This window comes from Phodopus roborovskii, unplaced genomic scaffold (assembly GCF_943737965.1).
Source record: "Phodopus roborovskii unplaced genomic scaffold, PHOROB, whole genome shotgun sequence".
NCBI lineage: Eukaryota > Metazoa > Chordata > Mammalia > Rodentia > Cricetidae > Phodopus > Phodopus roborovskii.
The window spans coordinates 2,372,707-2,396,299 of record NW_026126436.1 but is presented as its reverse complement, the minus strand read 5'-3'; the positions used below and the strand labels follow the sequence as shown (position 1 = coordinate 2,396,299).

The window sequence follows — 23,593 nt, the reverse complement described above, 5'->3', positions numbered from 1 at the left end:
TCTGCTCCCAGAAAGCTATGCAGGAGCAATTTTATACACTACAAGTATAAAATGGGACATATAGGGACTTGACAAATTCTAATTATTATAATGTAAAGTTAGAGTTAATAAAAACATCCCTCATAGACAACTTTTAAAAATATGTTTAGATATAAATAGCTAAATGATAAACATCAAGTAAAAAACAATCATGTTACAAGAAAGGGAAGAGAAAGTCAAGAGTGACAGTTATCTTGAAGTAGGGATGAATAGGGGTGGCAAGAGGAGAGAAGCCCGTGCCACCCCATTACAACTTACTTTGGGGGCTTGAGGTCCCTGTGAATTAGAGCTTTGGGCTGCATGCTGTGCAGATAAGCCACTCCCTGGGAACACTGTAAACACCAACTCATGGCATGGGCAGCAGTGTAGTAAGGCAATGGTTCAGCACCATGCAACACTGCAAAAGAAAGGCACAACAAACTAAAAAGAACTTTATTGAATATAACATGAAACAATATAAATGTCAGCACCATCAGAACACACAAGTGTGTATTCTTTTACAAATAAACTAGTCCTGGTTTTAAACCTTTTCTAGATTAAAACATGTTTAACAAATTTTAGTAGATAACTCCCATATAGTAATTCATAAAATTAATAAACACTACCATACTTTTAAAAATTGAGTATCTTTCACACAATCGCATAAATTATAAGCAGTCCTATTCATGATGGTGGAATGGAGAAATAGTAGTGAAACAAAATGGCCATATTAGATTTTTACACCTGTACTGTGTATTATAGCTAAAAATTAGTACTTTTCTCAAATAAAATTAGAGTATTATACACAAATTAACATTGAAGAACACAAGTCAATGAATATAACTAGATGTGAATATAACTAGATGTCTGTATAAAATCATGGTAACCTGAAAGTAAATGCTGTTATTTACAGGGACAACTCACACATAACATGAGCTTAGTTATTTTTAGGGTGAGAGCTTTGTTCCACAAGGGTGGTACCAGCACAAAAGTTTTCTTTCAAGGGAACTGTGGTGGTTTGAATGAGAAGGGCCAGTACAGACTCAGATGTGTAACAATTTGGCCTTCATACGATGGAATTGTTTGGGAAGGATTAGGAGGAGGAGGCATAGCAACAGAGGCAGGCTTTGAGACTTCAAGATTCAGCCATGCCCAATGTGCACTCTGCCTCTTGCTTTCAGAAGGTGTAAGTGCTTGCTGCCACAATGTCACACCCTTTGAAATCAAAGCCCAGTTAAACACTTTCTTTAATTGCCTTGATCATGGTTACAGTAATAGGAAAGTAGCTAAGAAAGTAACAACTTAAAACTTTCAGTGAAGTGAGTTTTCACCATTTCCTGTTTTAAAAGCATGCACAACAAAGCATGGTGAAATGATAGGAAGAAAATATTTTAAAATCAACTGTTACTTCAGGCTTTGAACATTAAATAAAAATATTGCTAACTTGAAAAATGTATGTAAATGTCACAGCATCTTTCTTGCCCTAAGTCCTCAGCATTGAAAAAGACAAGACCAAACAACAAAATGAACTCTGTGAACTCTGATGATAAATTGTGAAAAACAACAGGTAACTTGGTGATATGAGATATCCCTCTTTATGCTGCAAATATGTGTTGCTTTTGTTGGTTGATGAATAAAGATACTTTGGCTAATATAGCTAGGCAGGAAAGCCAAACTAAATACAGGGGGAAAAAAAGGCAGAGTTAGAAGAGAGATGCCAGCAGCTGCCCAAGGAGCAACATTCCTGGGTTATAATTAATATTAAGTCTCAGAGTGGTTATTCAGGAACTGGTGGGCAGGAGAGAAACCTCCAGTTACAATTTGGTTTTTATTAAAAACTTTCCAATTGCTTCAACCTACTAGCTAAAAGCAGGTTTAGCTGATACTCACCATTGTACAAAGAGCCTCCTTCAGCATATTCCATCACAAGGCATACCTAAAGGAAACATGACAGAATCAACTGGAGTGACACTGTTGGGCCCTCCCTGAAGATACTTAGTTGAACTGTCTAACTGCCTTGAAAATTATTCCTTTGGCCATTACTGAGTGAACGACACTAATAGAAGGAACAGGAATATGTGATCTAAGAACTTGCCCTCTAGGTGCCTGCTAAGAGTAGAGATATATATTAAAATGGATCACAAGACTTTGGGGACAAAAATAGAATCACAAGAACCTTTCCCAGTGCTAAGAAAGACATGTTCTAGGACATCAAGTCTTATAACATGGTGAGTTACTGGTAATGTAGGTTGGTGAGGAGGATAGAAATATAGAGGTATGTACTACAACATGACAACACAGGTCTTTATTCACATGAGGTCTAGTACAGAAAGAAGAGCTTACTGCTTGCTTACAGAGTGGGGTAGTTTCAGGGCAGAAAAGAGGAAGGGGAATGATTGAAGTTTCCTTTTATGGACCCTCACTGGTCATTGTTAGGTTAGCTAAGGAAATAAGATGAGTGGTAACGTAAGGAATGTCAGATGATCTTTCTTGGCTAGCAATTACTGGGGTCCACAGGTGGGGAAGGAAAGAATTTAGAAAAACAAATTATGTTAGTTCTGGAAATTAGTTTTGAGAACTGTTGTTATTTACTCAAAATGAAGAAGTTGTATAAAATGGTGCGGCCAAGGCTAGCAGACACCTGAGACAACTCCACCAACATTTTCAGAACTAAAGCTAAAATAGAGCCGATTAAAACAGCTTCATATAGAAAAAAACAAAACAAAACAAAAACTAGCCACACTGCTTCCTATAGGCTTACAGATAACTACAGGAGGGACACTTACTGGATTTAAGCAGGCTCCATACAACTTCACAATGTTAGGGTGGTTCACACGGGATAACTGCCGGAGCTGTAATGGATTATGGATTCTTAAAAAGTGCTAGTGCTTGAAGTACTTATTTTACCATACTGTTCAAATCTTACTGTCATATAGAACATTTGTTTAAATCATTCAGTAACTTCTGTTTACCAAGTAGCAAGCACAATGGAAATCCCCAGTGCCTGCCTGGAATCCCTGTCCTACAGTTCAAGTGGAAACACAGAATAATCAAATACATAAAGATAGAGTAATCATTAAACCATGCACAACTTGCTATATTGGAGATTAAGAACAAGTCAGGATAAACATAGAAAAAGCTAGCTGCTAAAAAATCAGGGCATTATCCCAGACACGGTACTGAGTTACCCACACCAGAAGCTGTGTTACTTTCATTAGAGCTATAGGTGAGGTGATCAATTTACCTATTCTGTAGTGCTCCTGGATCTCTTGTCTCTGAAAGATAGGTACTATTACTTCCATTTTAAATATGATAACACTTTGAAGATAAGTTCCAGAGAGAATAAAACAGCTATTAAAGATTCTACAGTCAGGATTTGAACATCAGTTTATCTGACATGAAATACACACTCCAATCCCACTTTCTCTCTTAGAGTTACTACAGAGAGCTGGGAGAAAGGGGGTGTTCTCATTCAGTTAAACAACACTTGACTAGCCCGCCTTAGGCTCTAGTTTCAATCCACAGTAAAACCCAAGTCAATTCCTAGTATAAATGAGGTGTGTGTGTGTGTGTGTGTGTGTGTGTGTGTGTGTGTGTGTGTGTATGTGTGTGAGCTTTAGGGGTAGGAGAGTGACTGACACTCCAACTTCTAGTTTTACTTTCCCTTGAGCCAATACTTACAATGAGGCTCTAGTCATTTCCTCTGTTCCACATTTCAAATTTCTACAATGTACCTTTCTCACAAAACAGCATCTTGCTCTTTCTCCCTTGTCCTCTTTTCTGCCTTTACCCTGCTCTCTCCTTCTTTTCTCCAGTCACATGCTACTGGCTCATGGAAGCTCACTAATGTCTCTTAACCTTTTTACCATATCCCCTACACAGTTTTCTTGACAGTCAATATTCACGAATCATTGTCCTAACAGGAACTATTATGTATTTATTGTATATAAATATATTCCATCTTGGTAAACTCAACACTGAACTTCACATAGAACATTATTCAAGTGTTTATTCCTGTTTCCTTTGAGTCTTACAAAGTAAGTAAAAAATTTTTTGTTGTTGTTTACAAGGCATAAACTCAGAAGGCTGATGAGAATCTGAAATGATACAACAGTATACAATTTTGGAAGTAGACAAGCTAGAGACTAGTAGTAACTGACTCAGCAGACTGAGCCAAATCATAAACAAGCAATGAAAACAAGAGAAGCAACATGATTTACTTCACAAAACCCCCATTATGCAGAAGACACTTCAAGTAATAAAAATGATGTTATAAAGGGTTTACCAGTAGACTTGCTTAGGAGATAGGAATCACACAAAGAATTTAGCTAAGGGATTGTTGCCTCCAAAATTCCCCAAAGAAATAGTATGCTAATCAGCTGTTACAGATAAACACAATTTACAATGCTGGATGTAAACGTTTGTTCACCAAGATCCATCACCTAGTAGGCCCATCCCCAAAGAACACCTCTTAACTGGCAGGCTCAAGGGGGCAGCACAGGGTATAACCAATGTTAAGTTCTGGGCTGCCTCAAAACCCTCAGTTCTCTTGAGGAAATGTTAATTCTGCCAGAGAGGCAAGAAGACCCTAGATAACAACTATTTGGAAAGAAAAACACTGATGTACTTAAAAGAATTCTGGTGTTGTGTAAAGCTCCCATCCGTATAAGTGGCGAGGCTTGTGGTCTCCTGTCTTTATTTAAACTCTTGCCTTTGTTTAAATTGTTCAAGGTATAACCTGGAGCTGGGTCTTAAAAGAGATTTAAGGATGACAGCATATGTGAAATGCACAAAGCCTACTGTTTATATAAGTTAGTAAAGAAGTTTGAGGCCCGCTCTTCTTCGAGTGTTAGCCACAGCTGGCCCTGCTTTTTCAGTAAAGAGCTTTGTCTTTATTAATCTCTAAGTGGCTCAAATAGCTTCTCATTAGAAACAAGATTCTAAGAGATTCTTCATTTTAGGTAATGGGGAAAAATACCATTTCAAAATTAAAATAGAGTACCTTGAAACAGATTTGGAGTCCATGGATGAAAAACATATTCCTATGGCACTACCTTCAGCTCAGTCAAATTGCTGAGGTTCATGTACACAGGGACATGAAAACTGAGAAAGTCTTTTATCCCTGAAGATCAGTGTCTGGTGAAGAAGTACTGGAAATTTGTGCCATCGCAGCTTACCTCCACAATGAAAGCTTTCCTCTCAGATTCACTCTCTATCTGTTTAATTGCGACATCCTTTGCTCTCCACTTAGCTTTGCAAACTACTCCAAAGGCTCCTCTTCCGACAACCTTAGTTAACAAACAAAAAACCCAAAAATCAGAAGCAGGTCAGTTCAGTATGAAACGGGCAGTTGTAAAGTCTCAATAAAGGTTTAGAAATCACCATTATCTGAATTTCCTAAGAATGCATTTTTTTTCCCCATGAAACTGAGGATAAAATGCAAGTTTAATCTTTGAAATAAACCTTTTCATTTTCAAGCAAAAACAAAAAATACAAGAACAAATAAAGCAATTTCTTAATCACGATAGACTAATGATTGAGTATAAAAGTGGTTCAGAAAAGAAAGATAAAAAGAACATATAATAATTATAGAAATTAAACCAGCTTTTAAATAACTAAATAGGGGTAGGGAATGAACAGAGAAAGACTAAAGATATGTATGATAAAAGACTCACTATGAAGTACCCACAAAATGTTATTGTCTGTACAAAGAAATATTGTTAACCAAGAAAAATAAACAAATCTGGCTATATGCAACGACATGTATGACCCTCAAAAATAGTATACTAAGTAACACAAACAAAAAATCCTTGACCCTCGAAATCACATATTTCAAGGTTCATTTATAAAATAACTTTGAGAAAATGTAGAGACAGTGAGCAGATCCGTGGTTGTCCTGGGATAAGCATGAAAACGGTAATTAATGTAAATGGGTATTGGGCATCCTGCCAAGGTGATGACATGTTTGAAAGTTGGTTGTGATGGCTGACAACTGGGTAAATTTGCAAAAGTCATTAAACCACACTTTAAATTGGGGAGTTTTATGATAGGCAAATCTTATAGCTTATAACTTTTTTTTAAAAAATTACAAAAATAAAGATCAACCATATGCTATCACATGGGTACATGCTCTGTCAAGCTGTTCTTGTTTTTTCCAAGTATCTTTTAAAACAATAGAAAACAAAATCAAAAATTAGTTTGATAGCTGTCACATCAAAACAAGACTGTTACTATGAAGGGCTTAGTTATGCACCATCATCTCCAATCTTCCACCTTCTAGTTATGTTTCTAAGTTTGTGGCAAAACCTCAGTCTTAGGTAAACATCCATCTCCACTCATTACTTTCTACTAGTGGGCACTGAGAGAATGTTTTGCTCACATAGCCTCAAAAAGAGGTGCTAATGTTCTCCTCATGTTACACAGAAAGCACATAGCTTTAAACAAACAAACTTAGTCTCTCAAGTCTACATTGGCAACAAGCAGTAGAGTTAATGGTACACAACCCAACAACAGAATGTCAGTGGTTCCAACACCAGAAATCAGTTACATGGTACCTCGGTGACCACTTCACTTTAGACAAATTTATATGAAATTCTTCAACAACAAAGCTGACTGCAGCTAGAATGAGCAAATGATTTTTTTTTTTTTTTTTTTAAAGTCTGCATTAGATCACTTACCAGAGGAAAAAAAGAAGCTACTAGCACAGTAGCTGCAACATGGGGTGCATGGGCAATCTAGCCATGGCTCCAATTCTACTTCATAAGTCATGTAAAGCAGTGTGAGTATTTCTCATATTCAATTTCACCATAAGATAGGTGCCATTTGGAGTATTTTTCATTGATTAAAGGTAAGCAGTCACAAGGTTGTAACTTACCCATGGCACACAGCAAGAAAGTATTCAGAGGCAGGATCTGAAACCTACAGCATGTAATTATCACATGCAATTAGCTACACTTAGGTTAAAGGTAACCAGGCAAAGTCCCAAGTATCCAGGCTCTTTTGGACACTTTTCATTTCCTCGTCCTGAGCACTGAGAGCCCATTGTCTTCATCTCCAAGCCTCAACAATAACAAGAAACCAGCACTGGTGATATATACTCACAGTCCAGTTACTTTAACAAGACTGGGGAACTGGCTTGAGTTTGAATGCATATGCCTATATACTCATTCTTATTGCTAGGTACTATGCTCACTCTGACTGCTATTTAAACTAACATCCGGCCTTTTCCCTTGGCAGTAAAGTGGAGATGCTTCTATTTTCCTTAAGGAGTATCTACAGCATTCCTCAGTTAAGTTTATCTGTAGGGGCCATAGAATCAGGCACTCACAAACGTTAAGTATTCAGGCTTGGCTGTGAATTAGTGTAAGGAGCTGAAACACTCATTTAAACACTAATTTTTCTCACAGGAAATTAGCAGAAAACAGGTTTTAACTTCATGGTCATAAGAAACTAAGATGATACACACAGGTAAGCCTACCAACTGATATTATCAACTATGAATGAATGATTATAAAGCAATTTAATATATTCCAACCATATACTCAAAGATAATCAAAGTAACTAGTATTTAGTATTCTAAAGAATGTCAGATCCCAAACATTATCTGTATTTGCAGATTATGTAGTTGTCATAACTGTGTTGAGTATGCATGACTATGTATTATTCACAAGTGCCACCTAGTGATGAAAGGACGACTTACTGTGCTTTCGACTAAAAGCCATGGGAATTAAATGTGAGCAAGTGGATTACATGATAAACTCTTTTTTGCTTTGAGAAATGAATTTTACAAAATAATCCGATATAAAAAACAGTCACATCCACATCTGAGAACCCATGGTCTCAAGAAGTCTCTATTTTCATTGAGTCATAAATTACTTCACATACACAGTAATAGGTCCTAAATAATAGAGAAAGGCAAGATGTCAAAGTTGTACACATATACTGAAACATCTGATAGATATAATTTCATGATTTCTGTTTATAAGTATGCAGTCAGTGCTTCAATAATTGTATTTCTTTATGACATACAGTCTTTTTATGTTTTCATATGGCATTATTAGGATTAAACTATTAAATATCAGGAGTAAATAGAAAAAAATATGTAAGAATTGACTTTTTTGTGAGATGAAAGTGAGGTGGGAAAGAAATGTGAGGCTACACAGCAATAGCGCTTAGATACTTCTCTAACACTTTTTTTTTTTTTTTTAACTGTTTAAGAATGCCAAAGGCAAGCACTAACAACAGATTCTGCAGACCTCGTTAGCCTCCCTTTCCAAAACAGGTTTGGAGATGAAATGGTAGACAGCATTTCAAACCTCTCCCCATCTACACTCTCCTCTTAGATTAAGCAGGGCAGACACTCCCACAGGATGTGCTCTATGAACATGGGCAGCTACACCACAGAAGAGCAGGGGCAAGGACAACATAGAGGAGGCCTTACTCCAGGCTTCTTTGGCCCCAGTTGGACATGGAAGTGACTCAAAAAGTCTTGCAAAAGGAGCAAAATAAGTGAAATTAAAGTTTGACTACAGGAAGAAGCTACTGAGGGGAGGATTGAGAGCTGAAATGGGAGTGAGAGCTGATCAACCACAGGCCTTAATGCAAAATGCAGCTGAATTTCTGAGGATTGATGGCAGTCAAGAGGAAGACTGAGTCAGCAAGCAGGAAGAAAGGCCTTTTTTCAGTGTTAAAACTGAACTGCAAACTGCATTTCTTTATTCCTGAAACACTTCTTGAGTACCTTGTATATCCAGCTGCTTTTTTGTTTTTTTCTCAGCATAAATGGGAGAACTGAATGTTGTGCTTTAGTTAAACTGACAGCATCAAACTGGAAGAAACCTGTCAGAAGTAGGAAATATGGGTTTCCAACTTTTTATAACAAGAGTGACTGGGAGGGATTAGCAGAAGCTTGCTCACAAAGGGAAGAAGTCTCCCAAGATGGCTGTCCTCAGTCTTTTTTTTTTCCTTGTCTGAGGAGTTCACAGCTTCTTTCCAAGTCAAGTCTGTCAAGAACTGTAGGTAGTGTAGTGGATGCTCTGGAACCTTCAGAACCAGGGTACAAGTGTTGGCAGCTTCCATTTCCTTCATCTTAGAAGCCAACATCATGAGATAAAGGCCCACTTGATAAAGAAAGGCCACATGGGGAATGGCTGGGCATTTGCTTAGAGTCCAACTGAGGTTCTAGCAGACAGAGGCACTACTCTGCCAAGCATGGTTAAACAGATGATTTGGTCCAGGAGATGGTAGTATGTATCAAGGTACATATAAACAAGTGTCATCATTTTGATATAGCAATTTGACTTGTGGAATGAATTCAAATAATCTGACAAGTATAAAAAGATGTTCATTTGTCTACAGTAAGCAAAAATTAGAAACAAAAATGTTAAAAAGACCAATTAAGAATTTTAGTTTCCTTCACCAACTCTTTTCCCTATGATCAACTCTTAGATACAACTATTTAGGTTTTGTCTTTGTTACCTGTAACTCCCCCCACCACCTCCAATTTGTGCTCTAATCTCATGACCAGGTGTGTTTGCCCAAGCTCAGGATATACTGTAAATTGCCTTTACAAGCTGTAGTCATCTGGGGTGTTTTGAATGAAAATAGCCTAGCCTACTGGCTCATATATTTGAATGTTTGGTCCCTAGTTGGTGGAAGGGTTAGGAAGTGTGGCCATGTTGGAGGAGGTGTGTCATGAGTACAAAAGCTCATGCCAGGTCCAGTCTCTCACTCTCTCTCAGCCTCAAACTTGCAGATAAGGTGTAAGAGTTCAGTGACTGTTCCAGCGCCGCTGCCATGATAGAATCACCCTCTAGAACTGCATGCAATCACCCAATAAACTCATTCTTTTTTAAACTGCCATTCTTGGGATATTCTGACCAAGCATGTGGCTGGTTTGCCTTTATCCTAAGAATCTGCCTGAGGTTAAACTGAAGAGTTTTGGACTAAAGTCACTGGAGGCGATTCCAAGACTGTCTAGTGTTGACTCAGTTGTGCAGTTACCAGTGACCATAATCAGATCCCCAACAAAAAAAGAGTAAGCAGAGTAAAAAGAAATATAAAATGCAGTTTGAAGAAAAAAAAAAAAAGAGCATCAGGAAATATAATGCTGGAGACTTGGTTTGTACTGAAAGAGGTAAGGAAAGGCCTGATTAGGAATGGAATATAAAGTGCCTTCAGGGTAAACCCCCACTCAGCTAATTCTGTAACTAGGAAAAAGAGAACGACTAAAAAGTTTTTGTCTAAAGCTAAGAAAATGATATTCAGTAAAGAAAACATCAAAACATTTGTAAAAGTAATTCCTGGAGGGGGCCAGATTGCATCCCAAGCCTGGAGCCCAACCTGACAGCTTCAGCTAGCATTCTGGATTTAGGGTCAGGAACAATACAATAGTAACAAGGTTGTGGAAAACCACTAACATCAGGTGTGTGACAGGGGAGTTTCTGCATGGAGGCCTAGAGAGGACATTTCATGAAGCTGTGAGAGTGTAGCCTATATTGTGATGGAGACCCTAAGATGTTGGAGATGCCAGAGCAGTGTGATGGCTGCTGAGGAAAAAAATGTAAACACGGAGTGGAGACAGCCCAAGAAAAAGTGGGAGATGGGAAAGAGTGATATAAACCTTTTGACCTCAAACATGGTGCTACAGGTTTTGGAGTTTTCCCTGCTGGGTTGAGTTTTGTTTTGTTCCAGAATTTCCTCACTATGTCCCCTTTCCTTCATTTTGAAATGCTAATACTCTGTGCCACTGTATGTTGGAATAATTTGCTTTTTGAACAGGGGTTATAGATAAGAGATAGCCCTGAGTATCAGAAGTATGTTCTTTATTCTAATTAATCCAAGCCTCACATTCTAGAAAAGTTTTATTTGGAAAGAGTTATTACAACTTGAGTCTTAATCAGACGCTAGGAAAGAACTACAAGCTAACACCAGCTGTTACTGCACCTTTCACTGTATTAACACACTGTATCTTCACCTGTTCTATAATGGGCCACACATCCCATAATATACACAAAACAGAATGAGTTTTGTTTACTACTAGGAATGATCAAAACAACATGTAAACTACTGCCATCATAGGACTAATAATTAGTTAAGTAGTGTACTTCCAGGGATGGAGAGATGGCTCAGTGGCTAAGAGTACTGGCTGCTTTTTCAAAGTATTCGTTTCCAGAATCCACTTGAAAGCTCACAATAGTCCATAACTCTAGTCTCGGGGGAATAGAGGCCTCCTCACCTTGGTGGACACCAAACACCTAGGTGGCACAGACATATATGCAGGCAAAACACTCATACATACAAAATAAAATACAAAAATAATCAGACTGATAATATAAAACAACACCTTGCTGATGGAGGAGATTTTCACAACTGGAAGAATTAAAAAAAATAGATTCTTTTTCTTTTTAATGTAGCAAATTTTGTTTTCTGTGCTAATTGAGAATATAAAATGTTAGAATTTCATGAGAGAAACTAGCTTGCCTGGGCCACAAAAAAACCAAACCAAAAGCATAAAATAAAACTATGTCCACTGTTAGAAGGGCAAGTCAATGTTGCAAACTGCAGCTAATAACCCAAAGAATGACACAAAAGGCAACCTTTGAGATACAGTGATAAACTGAGGGAGACAAAATAATAAAAGTCTTACTTTATTTGCTACCTTATTTCTAGTTCAAGTTCAAAAAATAAAAAAAGCTTTGCTGACTGTATTGATAACTGAAAAACATAACACAATTTCTGTATTAATTTTAATTTCTATACTATCATGAACACATTATTTTCTACAAATGTCATGTTGCAACTATCTACACCATCATACATGTTAATTAAAAATGGTGAACCTGCAAATAAATTTCAGATGTTTTATAATCTCTTCTTTGTAAAACCAGAATAGAGAAATATAAAGATACTGATTTTAAAATCATTTCTTCCTAAATTGGTTCAAATTTTCTTGTTACATGCATTTTTTTTCCCTGTGGTTTAGCTGTTTTTGGTTTTCAAACTATTAATTTAGCTTCATAAAACATTCACATTTAATTCAATTAATTAATATTAAGAAACCAGTAAATAAATGACAGATGGTATACAGAATATCACCATGCAATTAATACAATTAATTTCTTTGGCTGGGATGATGGCTCAGTTGGTAAAGTGTTTGCTCCACAGGCATGAAGACCTGGGTTCAAGCCCAGAAGCTGAATTTAAAACATCTGATGTAGTGCAGCACATTTATAATTCCAGCACTGAGGAGGTGAGGATGGGCAGATCCCTGGGATTCACTGGCCAGCCAGGCTAGTCACTTGGTGAGTTTCAGGCCAGTAAGAGAATTTGTCTTAAAAGAGGGTTGATGGCACTTGAGGAACACAGGTTGTCTGTCTTCTGGATTCCACAAATGTATATACAGGTGTACCTACCTATGTAGGTGTGAAAACACAGGCAGCCTAATTTCTTAAGTATTAAACATTACTCCTTTCCTTCACACAAATAAGACTAAAAAACCCAACAACTAAACACCTAAACTAAACTAGTGGAAAAGGCTGTATACTCTTGTGATCTTAATTTAGTGTCAGATGATGCATTTTAATTATCTCCTTTTATTTAGTTCAGTGACTATAGCTGTCAGTTTGGTCTGGCTCTGTTCTATGCACTGTGTGAATTGACCCCTAGCTATGTCGCTATCATTCTGGCAAGAAATCTGGAACAAGACAGAACAAGCATAGATCCTAAATTCATTAGTTAGGACGTAGCGTCTCCAACTATTCAGAGCCTCAATATCTATTAATAAACTGTCACAGAGTAGAACTGCTGACAAGACGGACTTGATGATATAAAAGTGAAGCTTTGGGTTTTTTGTTTTGTTTGTCTTTTAAAGCCTGCCATAAAACATCTTCACCATCAACATCTAGCTCTCTAGAATTGTAAGTCAAAATCAATTTCTCTATGAAATCAATTGCCAATAGTTTCACATAAAAGAACTTACTGATTATTTTTGGAGATCTATAACCAGCCATTAACAAAGCCAGTTTATTCAATCTGTAAACTTTAGGCTCTCCTATAGAATCAGTTGCCTAATAGTTAATGGTCAGTGCTAAAGTTCTTTCTAAAGTCTCACCGTGGTATAGTTTAGCCTTAAAAACAAAACTCTGCCATGCCTCTTCAATAAAACATAAGCACACACATTAAAAAGAGTGACTGCACATGTCCAATATTCTTAGTTGTGGTCAACATTCCGGGCCTCTTTTACAGAGTAACCCTTATAAATACAGTCTATGTAATTAAGAAGGTCCACCAATGACTGACTCACTCATAGCAGCTGGCTTTCACAGAGTCTTTTACCCCAGCTAAATCTAAGTATTTGCTAAGTAATATGGGGAAGGAGGCAATCAAGACTGGGAAGAGCCAGATCTCGTTTCCTGTGTAAATGCTGGATTAGGTAAATTATATAAATTAACCCCTGGCCTCCACATATAAGAAAATCAGATGTGTGCTTAATTCTCATATTTTGTGAAAATTTCATTTGTTGACTCAACAAATACTTAAAAGAACATTTAGGTGCTATGCCCTGGGATTAGAAATATAAACAAAATACTTTACACCTGTCTCAGAGGAATACGCAACACAATTACAGGTAAGTGTCCAGAAGGACAGCAGAAATAACAAAGTGTCAAGTTGCTTGGGGAAAGCTTCTTTAGGGAAGGAACACTGGGGTGGGACTTGAATGGTGAGAAGGAACCAGTCATGTATGCTTTGGAGGAAAAGCACATAAGACAGAGGGACATGTGCAAAGACAATTATTCATGAGTGAGATTTCCGACTGACAAAAGTGAATTTATTTGGCACCTAGCTTCAATCCTGCCTCCACTTACTGGAGCTGCTGTGAGTCACTCAACTGCCACGTTATGGCTTATTAACTATAAGCCACAGTTACACATCTACAACTTTGACATCATGACTCTGAGAATGTAACTAATCCTAGGATTCTTCCATTGAGCCTCAGCATACTGTAAAGAGAAGAAAATGTTAGACAAGTAGATCAACATCCTATGAAGGGAATCAGTATACGGTTCCATTATGGAGTAATGCAGTGACACTGTACATCTACCTAGAGGAAAGAACAAAGAACTCATGAGTGAGAAAGTCCAAATTCCCAGCTCTCCCCCTGGCAAACCAAACTCTATGACCACTAGTCAGTATCTGTAAATTGGGGTCTGCCTACCCAACTACATTTCCTGGGAGATTATGACTACTTTCTCAGAAGTTCTAAACTTCCTGTGGAGAACAATAGAATACATGCATTTGATTTTTACAGCTAGAACAGATATCTAATGATCTCATTTAATCTCTCAACTTAAGAGAAAAACACAGACATAATCAACATAGCACCTAATTTTCTACACACTCAGTTTAATTCATTTTCACCAAAGCACATTGTTTTTTTTTTTTTTTTTAATGATCCCACCCTCAAAGAAGTCTATAGTTCTAATTCTTTTCACACAAGTACAAGTAGTTTAAAAACTGAAAGACTGTTTAAGAAATTAAGTACCTATGTAATGTCTGAGGCACAGAACTACTATAATTTGACAGCAGAGTTACATTTTGAAAATGAAGAGCCACAATACTTCAACTACAACGATGAAAAGCATCTGCTGTCTTAAAATGTGTATCTACCAAATGATCCCACATCTGGTCTGCAACTAGATTTTTTTTTTTTCAAAGCACAGCTTCTCCTTATCTTTGTATAATACTGATTCCATTATATTGTTATTGAGAAATAAATAATATGGCTCTCTTAACTCACTTTTTGTGTGCTAGGATTAAAGCCAGAGGCTCAAGCATGGTAGGCAAGAATTCTACTACTGAGTTATATCCCAATCATTATTTTCTTAATTTAAAAGGTGATATACTTGTCCATTTGTGTTGTGTCATCCTTCTGCTTTTCTATTTATGATTTAAACTAGAAGTAGACAGTAAGTTAAAAAAATAGCTACTGAGTGCCTGTGGTGTAATAGTGTTTAATCAGGAAGGCCTGAATTAAACCAAGACTATGAAAATAAACTAAGCACTAAAATCAAACAAATTTCAAAACTGTACCAACTTTGGGTTGAGAGCATCAAATTGATGACTGTTTCTCTTAGCAACTTGCAGGCCTCAATGAAGCAAGAATGTGAAAGCTTTAAAAAGAATCAAGCAAAGTAAGTTTGTGGAAATAAGTGGTAGACCATGAAGTACAAGCTATTATTATATAACAATTTGTAGTCTCCAAGCACAGCAATTCAACAGAGTACATGCAAATGCTTACTTAAAATCTGCAATTCTTGTATAATGACTCACTGAAATTTTAGTCTTAAAAAAGAATGTTATCCATGAAAGCTGCAACAACTACCCGCTTCTGAAAAAAAAAAAAGGACTTTATCTTAGCTTCATGGGGGTGGGGAGGAATCACACATAAATGTTTCCCTCTTCAAAAACAGGCCTTCTTTTAGCTTGTGACCTTAAAGCAGGTCACTCTTCTCTGGAACTTGTTTGCTAACAATGTGTCAGACACTATACTGGATTTTCTGCATACATTGCTTAACTGGATTTGTTACACTGACAAAGTAGCAATTACTCCCATCTTCCAGCTAAGGAAACTAGCATTCAGATTGCAGAGGGAAACAATCACACAGTGGTCTATCCTACACACTGAATCTTCTTGTCTTAAGCTTTGCTCTTCCCATCACACTTCTTGTTAAGACAGTCATGTTCTCAATGAACACAGCGATCTCTGAAGTTACTTTTTTTGCAATAAAAATATGTGACAGTAATTATCTAAGGTAAAAATGTATTTGCTGAGTGCTAATTAGCTTGCAACTCTTAACTCCTTACTACAATAATTAAAAGTTTTAAAGACAACTCGAGAGTCTAGATTTAAATAAACCCTACACTAGTATAGACAAAACATAAAGCGCTTACAAATAGGACAAATTCATTGTAACTGGATGAAAGTATTTGTAACCAAAGTTTTTAGGAGTTCTAAACTGCATTTTAAATATATATATATATATATATAGATAGATAGATAGATAGATAGATAGAGTTTTCTTTTGGAAATACGAACTAACTGACTGACCCCACTGTGGATGTGAAAACAGGTGATGTATTGAAGACAGTCGGAAACGTTTGTTCTGAAATTGAAGCTGAAGATTTAATTTATTCGGCATTTCTAACAGCGATGTCTCTGTAGTGTTATATTCTGTCACCATAGTCATTACTTGCCTCTTCAGAATGTGCCACTTTCATAGCACATTTCAAACATCTCTTCATAACAGACTCATGTCACTTAAGAATGGAAGTCATCTCCATTAGCCCAAGAGAAGACAGAACTACACTATGTTATCAGAAAGAAGAATCCCGGACCAGGGAAAGCTCCGTGAGACGCTTTCTTCACCAGCCTGTCCCGAGCATCCTTTCGTGTCACACACCATGCTACAAGTCACACACACTCAGCCTTGGCCTTAAACACCACGACCAGGGAACCGAAACTCCGCAGCCGCCAAACTCTGCTCGCTCCATTGCGGATCATCGGACAGTTGAGCACATATGCAATCAGGTATAGAGTCATACGTGTGTAACCAGGTACAGAGTCACAGATTCAAATCAACCGTGAAGCCCGTCCGGAAGCCGCCTCCCGCCCCCGATCCGAGGCGGCGCGGGGCTGCAGGGCCCGGCCGGCCTCGCTCACCTCTTCCACCTCGATCTCCTTGTAGTCGATCTCTTCGAAGTTGAGGACCTGCGTTGGTGCTTCGATCATCTCACTGGCAGAAGACGAGGAGGAGGACGAGGCGGCGGAGGCTGTCGACATGACGGCGCCCGGGGGGCCGCGCTCGCCCACCCGCCCGCGCGCCGCCCTTCAGCCCCGAGCCGCGCCGCCCCGCAGCCGGGCGCTCCGTGGCGCGGGACCGACCCGGGCCACCGCCGAGTCCCGGCTTCGGCTCCTCGGCGCTTTCCGTCGTCGGGCCCCGCCCCCCGCGCTTCCAGTTCCGGTTTGGAGTCGGAAGTGGAGGAACGCTTGAGGAACTGAAGGGGGGAATTTTGTGACTTGGAAAGAGCGAGAAAAGCAGGTTAGGGGTGGAGTGGACGAGGGCGCGAGTGGAGCTGTGGGCCTGTGGGACAAATCTCGCGAGGCTTTGGCTGGAGGCCCTCGGCCTCGAGGTGGTACCGCGATACCTGGCGCGGTGACGTAATGAAAATGCGCGAGCGGAACAAGACAGAAGGCCGTTCGGTTGGTCGCGCTAGAACCAGCGGGAAAGATGAAGGCTCTGGGGGTTTGTTTTGAGCTGTGTTGTGCCTTCCCTCCTCTGTTCCGAGCGGTCTGCAGGCAGGCAGGCAGGTAGGGCGGTATCTGTGCCCTGCTCTTTTGGCGCGTCTTGTTTATTTTCAGTTTCACGCGTGAGCTGTTGAAGAAGCTTTCGAGTTTTGCAAAACCGTTTCCGCGGGTGTGTCGTTTGAGGCACGGTGTCCCTTGACTTTGAGCTGACTCCTGAGCCTGTGAGGGATTCGTGCGAACAACCTGAGTAACACACGTGAAACAACAGTGGTCACCGATAGAAGCTGACGGTGTGGTGTGACACGGATAAAATTGTTTAACTTTGTCATGTTACTCTGTCAAGTCTGTCGCCCAGGCAGCCCGAAGAGTTTGTTTTGGAGGCTTCCCTCGCTCGAGGCCGCTGGAAAAGAATTCTAGGAGGAGCTAGTAGGAAGCAAAGCAGGAAAGAAGAGCCCTTCTTCATTGTCCTTATAATGTTTATGTTCAGGATTTTGGTGACCTTTGAAGACATTATCCTTGAAGGATTGCTGCGGAGTTTTAGTGAGATCATAGATGGTTCCTGTAGAGTACCTAACATGACTATGACTGATGTGGCAAAGCTTCTGATTCCATGAGTTTGGATAACTTCACTGGAAACGAAATTAATACTCTTGTTTTGAGAGGTTCCCAGAAAACATCTAGGAAAGGACTAAGGCCTTACTTGAAGGGCATAGAGGCTTGAACCTTAAGCAAGATCCATTGCTAGTTCAACATGAAATATCTTTATATAAAGGAATGTTGCCTTTATGTTGGCAATCTTCATAGCAAGTGTTAGTTGTACTGGAATTCTTTAACTTGGTGACGAGCTTCAGCTTCTGAGTGAGGGGCTCCTTTCCTTTAGGTCCCATATTTTTTCCTTCCTTGCCTTAATGATAGTACTATATGCTTCATACAGTACTCTTCAATAACTTTGCAATTCAAGTTAGACCACAGCACCCCAATATGGGGATAGTATTACCCATGTTGAATGACCAAGGCAAGTTTTAGTTTAAGCTAGGTGTTGGATTTTAGTTGATTTGACTCCAAAACCAGCAAGAGCACGAGTTGAATTTAGGCCCAAGGATGAACTCCTAAGGATGCTGAGTCCTAAGTTTACTAGTTCTAAAGGAGGCTAAAGGAGGGCCAGGAAGAAGGGATGGAGATCCCAGTTTGACTACAAGAGATCTTTCTAATGAAAGAGTTGCTGTCTGAGTTAATTCAAGTAGAAGTTAGAATGCTTGGAGTTGCAAGTAGATCACTGTGTTTGACAAACTAGAAGCCACTATCAGTTATCAGTCTCATTTTGTAAGTCTGATAACGACAGTTTGTTAAATAGATGACACATTTTCTAGGCATTTTACCCAGGGTCTTGGCCTTCAGTACCATGCTATGACAATGACTTTTGGGGTCTTCTGAATACTAAATTTTACTGAGTTTTGGACCTGTTGGGCATCTGTATTTACATGTAGATGTAATATAAATGCCTACAATTGAATATTGTAGTGGCCAATGAATGTCTGTGATGAAATTTTTCTGGCCCAACTGGGTAGGTGTGGTTTGGGATTTGAGGGTGAGATATTTGAATCTGTTGTTTCATAGGTTGATGGGAGATGGCATTCTGTAAATATGTTTCTCTTATTGGTTAATGAATAAAGCACTGTTGGCCAATAGGAGAGCAAGATAGGCGGGACTAGGAGACAAGGAGGATTGGGGGTCAGGGGAGGTAGGAGATTCAAAATGTAGGACCGAGAGAGAAGACTGCCAGGCCCTCTCTCCGGTAAGATACGACCATGTGGAAATACTTAGATTAGTTGAAATGGGTTAATATTCAAGACAGAGCTAGCCAATAAGAAACAGTACCAGGCCAACAGCTTTGTATCTAATACAGTGTCTCTGTGTGTTATTTGGGGCTGGCGCTGCTCTGGGACCAGGCCAGCAGGAAAACATGCTTGTAACAATAGGTAAGCAGTTTCTAGTGAGAATCTGATCTGATTCATACTTTTGAAAAAAGGCTTTAGTTTTGTTTTTTTGTTTTTTCCTCTTTGGCGGCCCACCACCAAACTCCCAAATAAACACTCAGACTTCTTACTTATGAATGCCTGTTCTAACTTAAGTCATCCTGTTTCTCTTTAACTATATTTTGCCTCTGGGCTTTTTACCTTTCTTTATTCTATATCTTTCTAAACTTCTTACTCTGTGGCTGGCTGGGTGGAAATTGGCCAATATAGCTTTTACCTAACAATACCTTAACATCAGATTTAAGTACATGATGCTCATCTCAGTATTATTTATAACTAGGAAAAAAAAAAAAGCAAATAATTGAATAACAAGCCATCAATATCCTGCCTTATCAATTCCCAATTTTTTTCCGTTCCAAAGGCCTACTGTTGTTGAATATTAGTTTAAAATGTGTGCATTTGTTTATGCTATGGAATATTTGTTTAATGATGTACTTAAATTTGATGTTAAGGTATTGTTAGGTAAAAGCTATTTTGGTTTTCTAGTAATTTTGTTTTCTCTAGTTCACAAAAGGACTTTGGGAGCACATTCCCCATGGAGGGATAACCCTTGGCCTAGAGGCAGGAGGGAGAGCCTAGTCCCTACTTTAAATGACTGGACAGATTTTGATGATCTCTCCTGGAAGGCATCATTCTCTCTGTGGAGTGGGGCTGGGGAGGGGGGGTAGGATGAGAGGGCGGTTGAGGGGCATAGGGAGGGAGAGGGAACTGGGATCAATATGTAAAATAAGAAAAAATGATAAATATAAAAGAAATGTGAAAAAAAAAGAATTCCAGTAACTCATATTCCATTTCTGCCACGTATCCTGAATAAATTAAACTCTAAACTTTAATATGTCTAATAACTCAATGGATTAGGAAAATTAGAAGAGTGGCTGATACATAAAATTAATCCTGAAATAATTATTAGTTTCATATTTTCCTTCCTTGAGGTGTGGTAATGGTGGAAACAGTTATTCATCTCAGACACTAGGTCCTGGTGACTAGTAGAATCTGTTGTCATGGGATAGCTTAATTGGTGACTGCCTTACATTTGAAAGTGAAGTGTGGCTTAGGTTGGTAAGTGGCTGAAGAAGACTGTTTGAATGAGCTTGGATGAACAGGTTGGGGTGCCCACAACTGGCTGTGGTAAATTCCCTTATGTAGTTTGAACCCAGAGGAAGGGGACAAGGTTAGAATATAGCTTTGCTCAGGCTCCCATGTTCTGGTGAGGAGGATGTTATTAAGGTAGGAGGATGAAACATATTTAACTAGTTGTGCTGGCTGGTTATAGGTCAGGTATTCATACTGGGTTTCCTATTTCCTTAATTGTCCAGGAATCACTTGGGTCTCAGCCCAATCACTGCTTCAGAGATAATGAGGTATTTCCTTTCCCAACCCTTTCATTTTTACTGTTTTATTTCTACATAATTAGTTATCTGACATCTTTAATTATTTTATGCCTGGTTTATTTTCTGACACAGTCTTCTCAAACTTACTGTTCTAATTGTCAACTTGACATAGCCTATAATCACCTGAAAAACTTCTCCATCGAGTAATTGCCTTTATCAAGTTGGTCTATGAGAGATTGTAGTGCCATCTCCTGGGCAGGCATTGGGAGTTAGTAAAGTCAGAGAGCAGAGCTAACCAGAAGTAACATGTCTCCTTGGTTCTTATCTCTGGATTCCCTCCTGACTTGCCTCAGTGGTGCATCCTGACCTGGAAGTATAAGCCATTTAAACTCTGCTCCCCTAAATTGCTTTTAATAAAAGTATTTTATCATTAACAATAAAAGTGAGACTAGAACACCTGCTGATCAGGATTTAGAGCAGTACCCGAAGTTCAGCAGACACTTTTTAGAAAGTGAATGAGTATAGTTCGTAATAAACACTGTGTTAATTTATTTTACATATAAAAGCTGAGTTAACCAGTTACTTTTTATAACATCATTGGAGAAGACTTAATAAGTTGCTGAAATTGGTAGGTAGTTAGCATACCACTTTGTAATGAAAGTTTGCTTTTAAAATGTTTGAGAGTTTTAAAAATACTTACTCTCCTAGCAGATAGCTCTGCTATGCTAGGTTTAGGGGACTCTCCCTAGAGTTTCCAAAGCTAAACTAGTCTTACCAAATACTAATACTATTTAGCTTGTTTTGATAGATTGCCTGCTAGAGTTTAATTTTACTATGTTTAATATTAATATTAGATTAATATTTAATGTTACTATTGTTGTGATATTAATGGTTGTTTTCAGAAATAATTGGTTCTTGTAACTTAACAGTTTAATTTCTGAGCTTCCCAGGCAAGCTGAAGCATCATCCTGAAGCTCAGCACCATCTTTTTTAAAAGTAGAAGTCTCCACGGATAAGAACACACTTTAGAAAGGAAAACAGTTCTCATTGAAATAGTACTCTTTGTTAAAACACATTCATTAAATGTCTTATATCACTGGCTAATATATTAAATAGATGCTTTCTATGATTTTTTTTTTTTTTTGAAGGAAATTCCAGAAGCAGTTTGGCTTCATTTTCAGGGATAAGTAAGGGTGCTTCATCTCACACAGCCCCAGGGAATCACAAATTAAAACTTTCCACTTGAATGATGCCATCTACTATTCATTATTTCAACAAACAACACCACACCCCTGCCAAAGTCACAGGGTATGGAATTGGAGTGATTGAGACCTGCAAGGTAGAGAGACCCACTTGCATTCTTGTTCTTAAGCAGCCCCTCTCCCACTTTTCCTCTGCTTCCCCAGCACCCCTCAGAGCTGCTCTCAGTGGTGAGAGGCTCCTCCGAGTAAGATTCCCATTGAAAGTCATCTCTGAGAGCTCTAAGTGAGAACTATCGACTGTTAATCAACTCAATTATGTAACACACTTCACACACAATATAGAGAAAGTAACAGAGTCTTCTAATTAAGCCCAGAGGCATTCAAGTAGTTAAAGAAAATAATCTAATAGGAGAACCAGCCCTAAACAGTATCTTATTTAGAGCCTCAATATTCATTTTTCCCTCACACTTGATAAGGTCGGGGAAGAAATATTAGTATCCAGATGCTTAAGGAAGAAATAGAGGTGGAAAAAAAATTCAGGAAATAAAATTATGGCATGTATTCCTTAATGGGATTGCTAGCTTAAAGTGCAAAAAATAATCTCAATACGGATTATTAAAGACATGAAGCTTTAGCTTAAACCTATAACTGAAAATCAAAAAAGACTTAATATATGAAGCCAGAGTAACTATGGTAGCTGTATCACACTACATATGCTATGCTTATTCCCATCACTATTAAAATGTTTTCTTAGTAGTAATTACAGGAATTAGTGGGAGCTATAGAAATTATGGTAAGTAATAAATGTCTGTCACAAAATGCTTTAGTATATAAGAAGTGGTAAAATTAGTACATTTAAACAAAAATTTATGTGTCATTCAAAAATCTTAACATGTTTTCTGAAAGAGAAACAGAAACAGGGACATTATTGTTTTGTAATTTTAGTAACTTAGTTTTATTGATTTGTTCAAAGAGTAATTGCTTTTAATTCCTTTTTTCCCAGACCACTGACCACATGAAGGCAAGAGTCAATACCATTTACTTGTCTTTTTCTTGAAAATTTTAAATTACATACATCTATTTATTTGTGTGTGTGTGTGTGTGTGTGTGTGTGTGTGTGTGTGTGTGTGTGTGTGTATGCATGCACATAGTTCAGGAATAGTGGACAAAGGATAACTTGCAAGATTTTTCTTTCCATTCACCATGTGGGGCTGAGCATCAAACTCAGGTCATTAGGTCTGGTGGAAAGCTCCTCTACCCACTGAACTATTTTTCTAGTCCCTGCCATTTGCTACTCTTGAGAGAGAAGCTGGAGCAAGGAATTCCCAGTAATCTGGGGAGAGCTGTAAAAAGTGGGAGAGTTAGATTTACAGTACTTAGTCTTCAACTAAACTATTAAATAGTATTTGTTTGGGCTGTATTGGGTTTACTTAAGATAAATGATCGATTCTAACCTTTTAGTTTGAATAATATTATTTTGAGGATGATTCTTCCCTAGAAAAAAATAGGAGACTTGAACATTGACTTGTTCTAGGGAATAGCTATACTTTGAGTTACTTGTAGCATTTCTTCTTATCTGATCATTTACCAATTCAACCAACTGGACTTAAAACGTTTGGAATCAACTGGGGAAAGCTTTGGTTTGGGGGAGAAGGAATCAAAGTTGAAGTTAAAGTATAATGAAATATGTTAAAGAGTGCA

At 38.3% G+C, this 23,593-nt stretch overlaps 1 protein-coding gene across 2 annotated transcripts in view; it reads right to left on the bottom strand.

Moving 5' to 3' along the window:
* The window catches only part of Map3k7 (mitogen-activated protein kinase kinase kinase 7), a 58,028-nt gene extending 40,982 nt beyond the window's left edge, over positions 1-17,046 (bottom strand). Inside the window, exons 1-5 of one of the 2 annotated variants that reach the window (XM_051187478.1) lie at positions 16,739-17,046; positions 5,196-5,306; positions 2,805-2,870; positions 1,909-1,954; positions 298-436 (exon numbers count right to left, since the gene is read on the bottom strand). In XM_051187478.1, the coding sequence (XP_051043435.1) occupies positions 298-436; positions 1,909-1,954; positions 2,805-2,870; positions 5,196-5,306; positions 16,739-16,858 (482 nt within the window). In that variant the 5' untranslated portion in view covers positions 16,859-17,046. The remainder of the gene's footprint in view (positions 1-297; positions 437-1,908; positions 1,955-2,804; positions 2,871-5,195; positions 5,307-16,738) is intronic. The other variant, XM_051187479.1, reaches the window with a different exon arrangement.
* Positions 17,047-23,593: the final 6,547 nt, after the last annotated feature.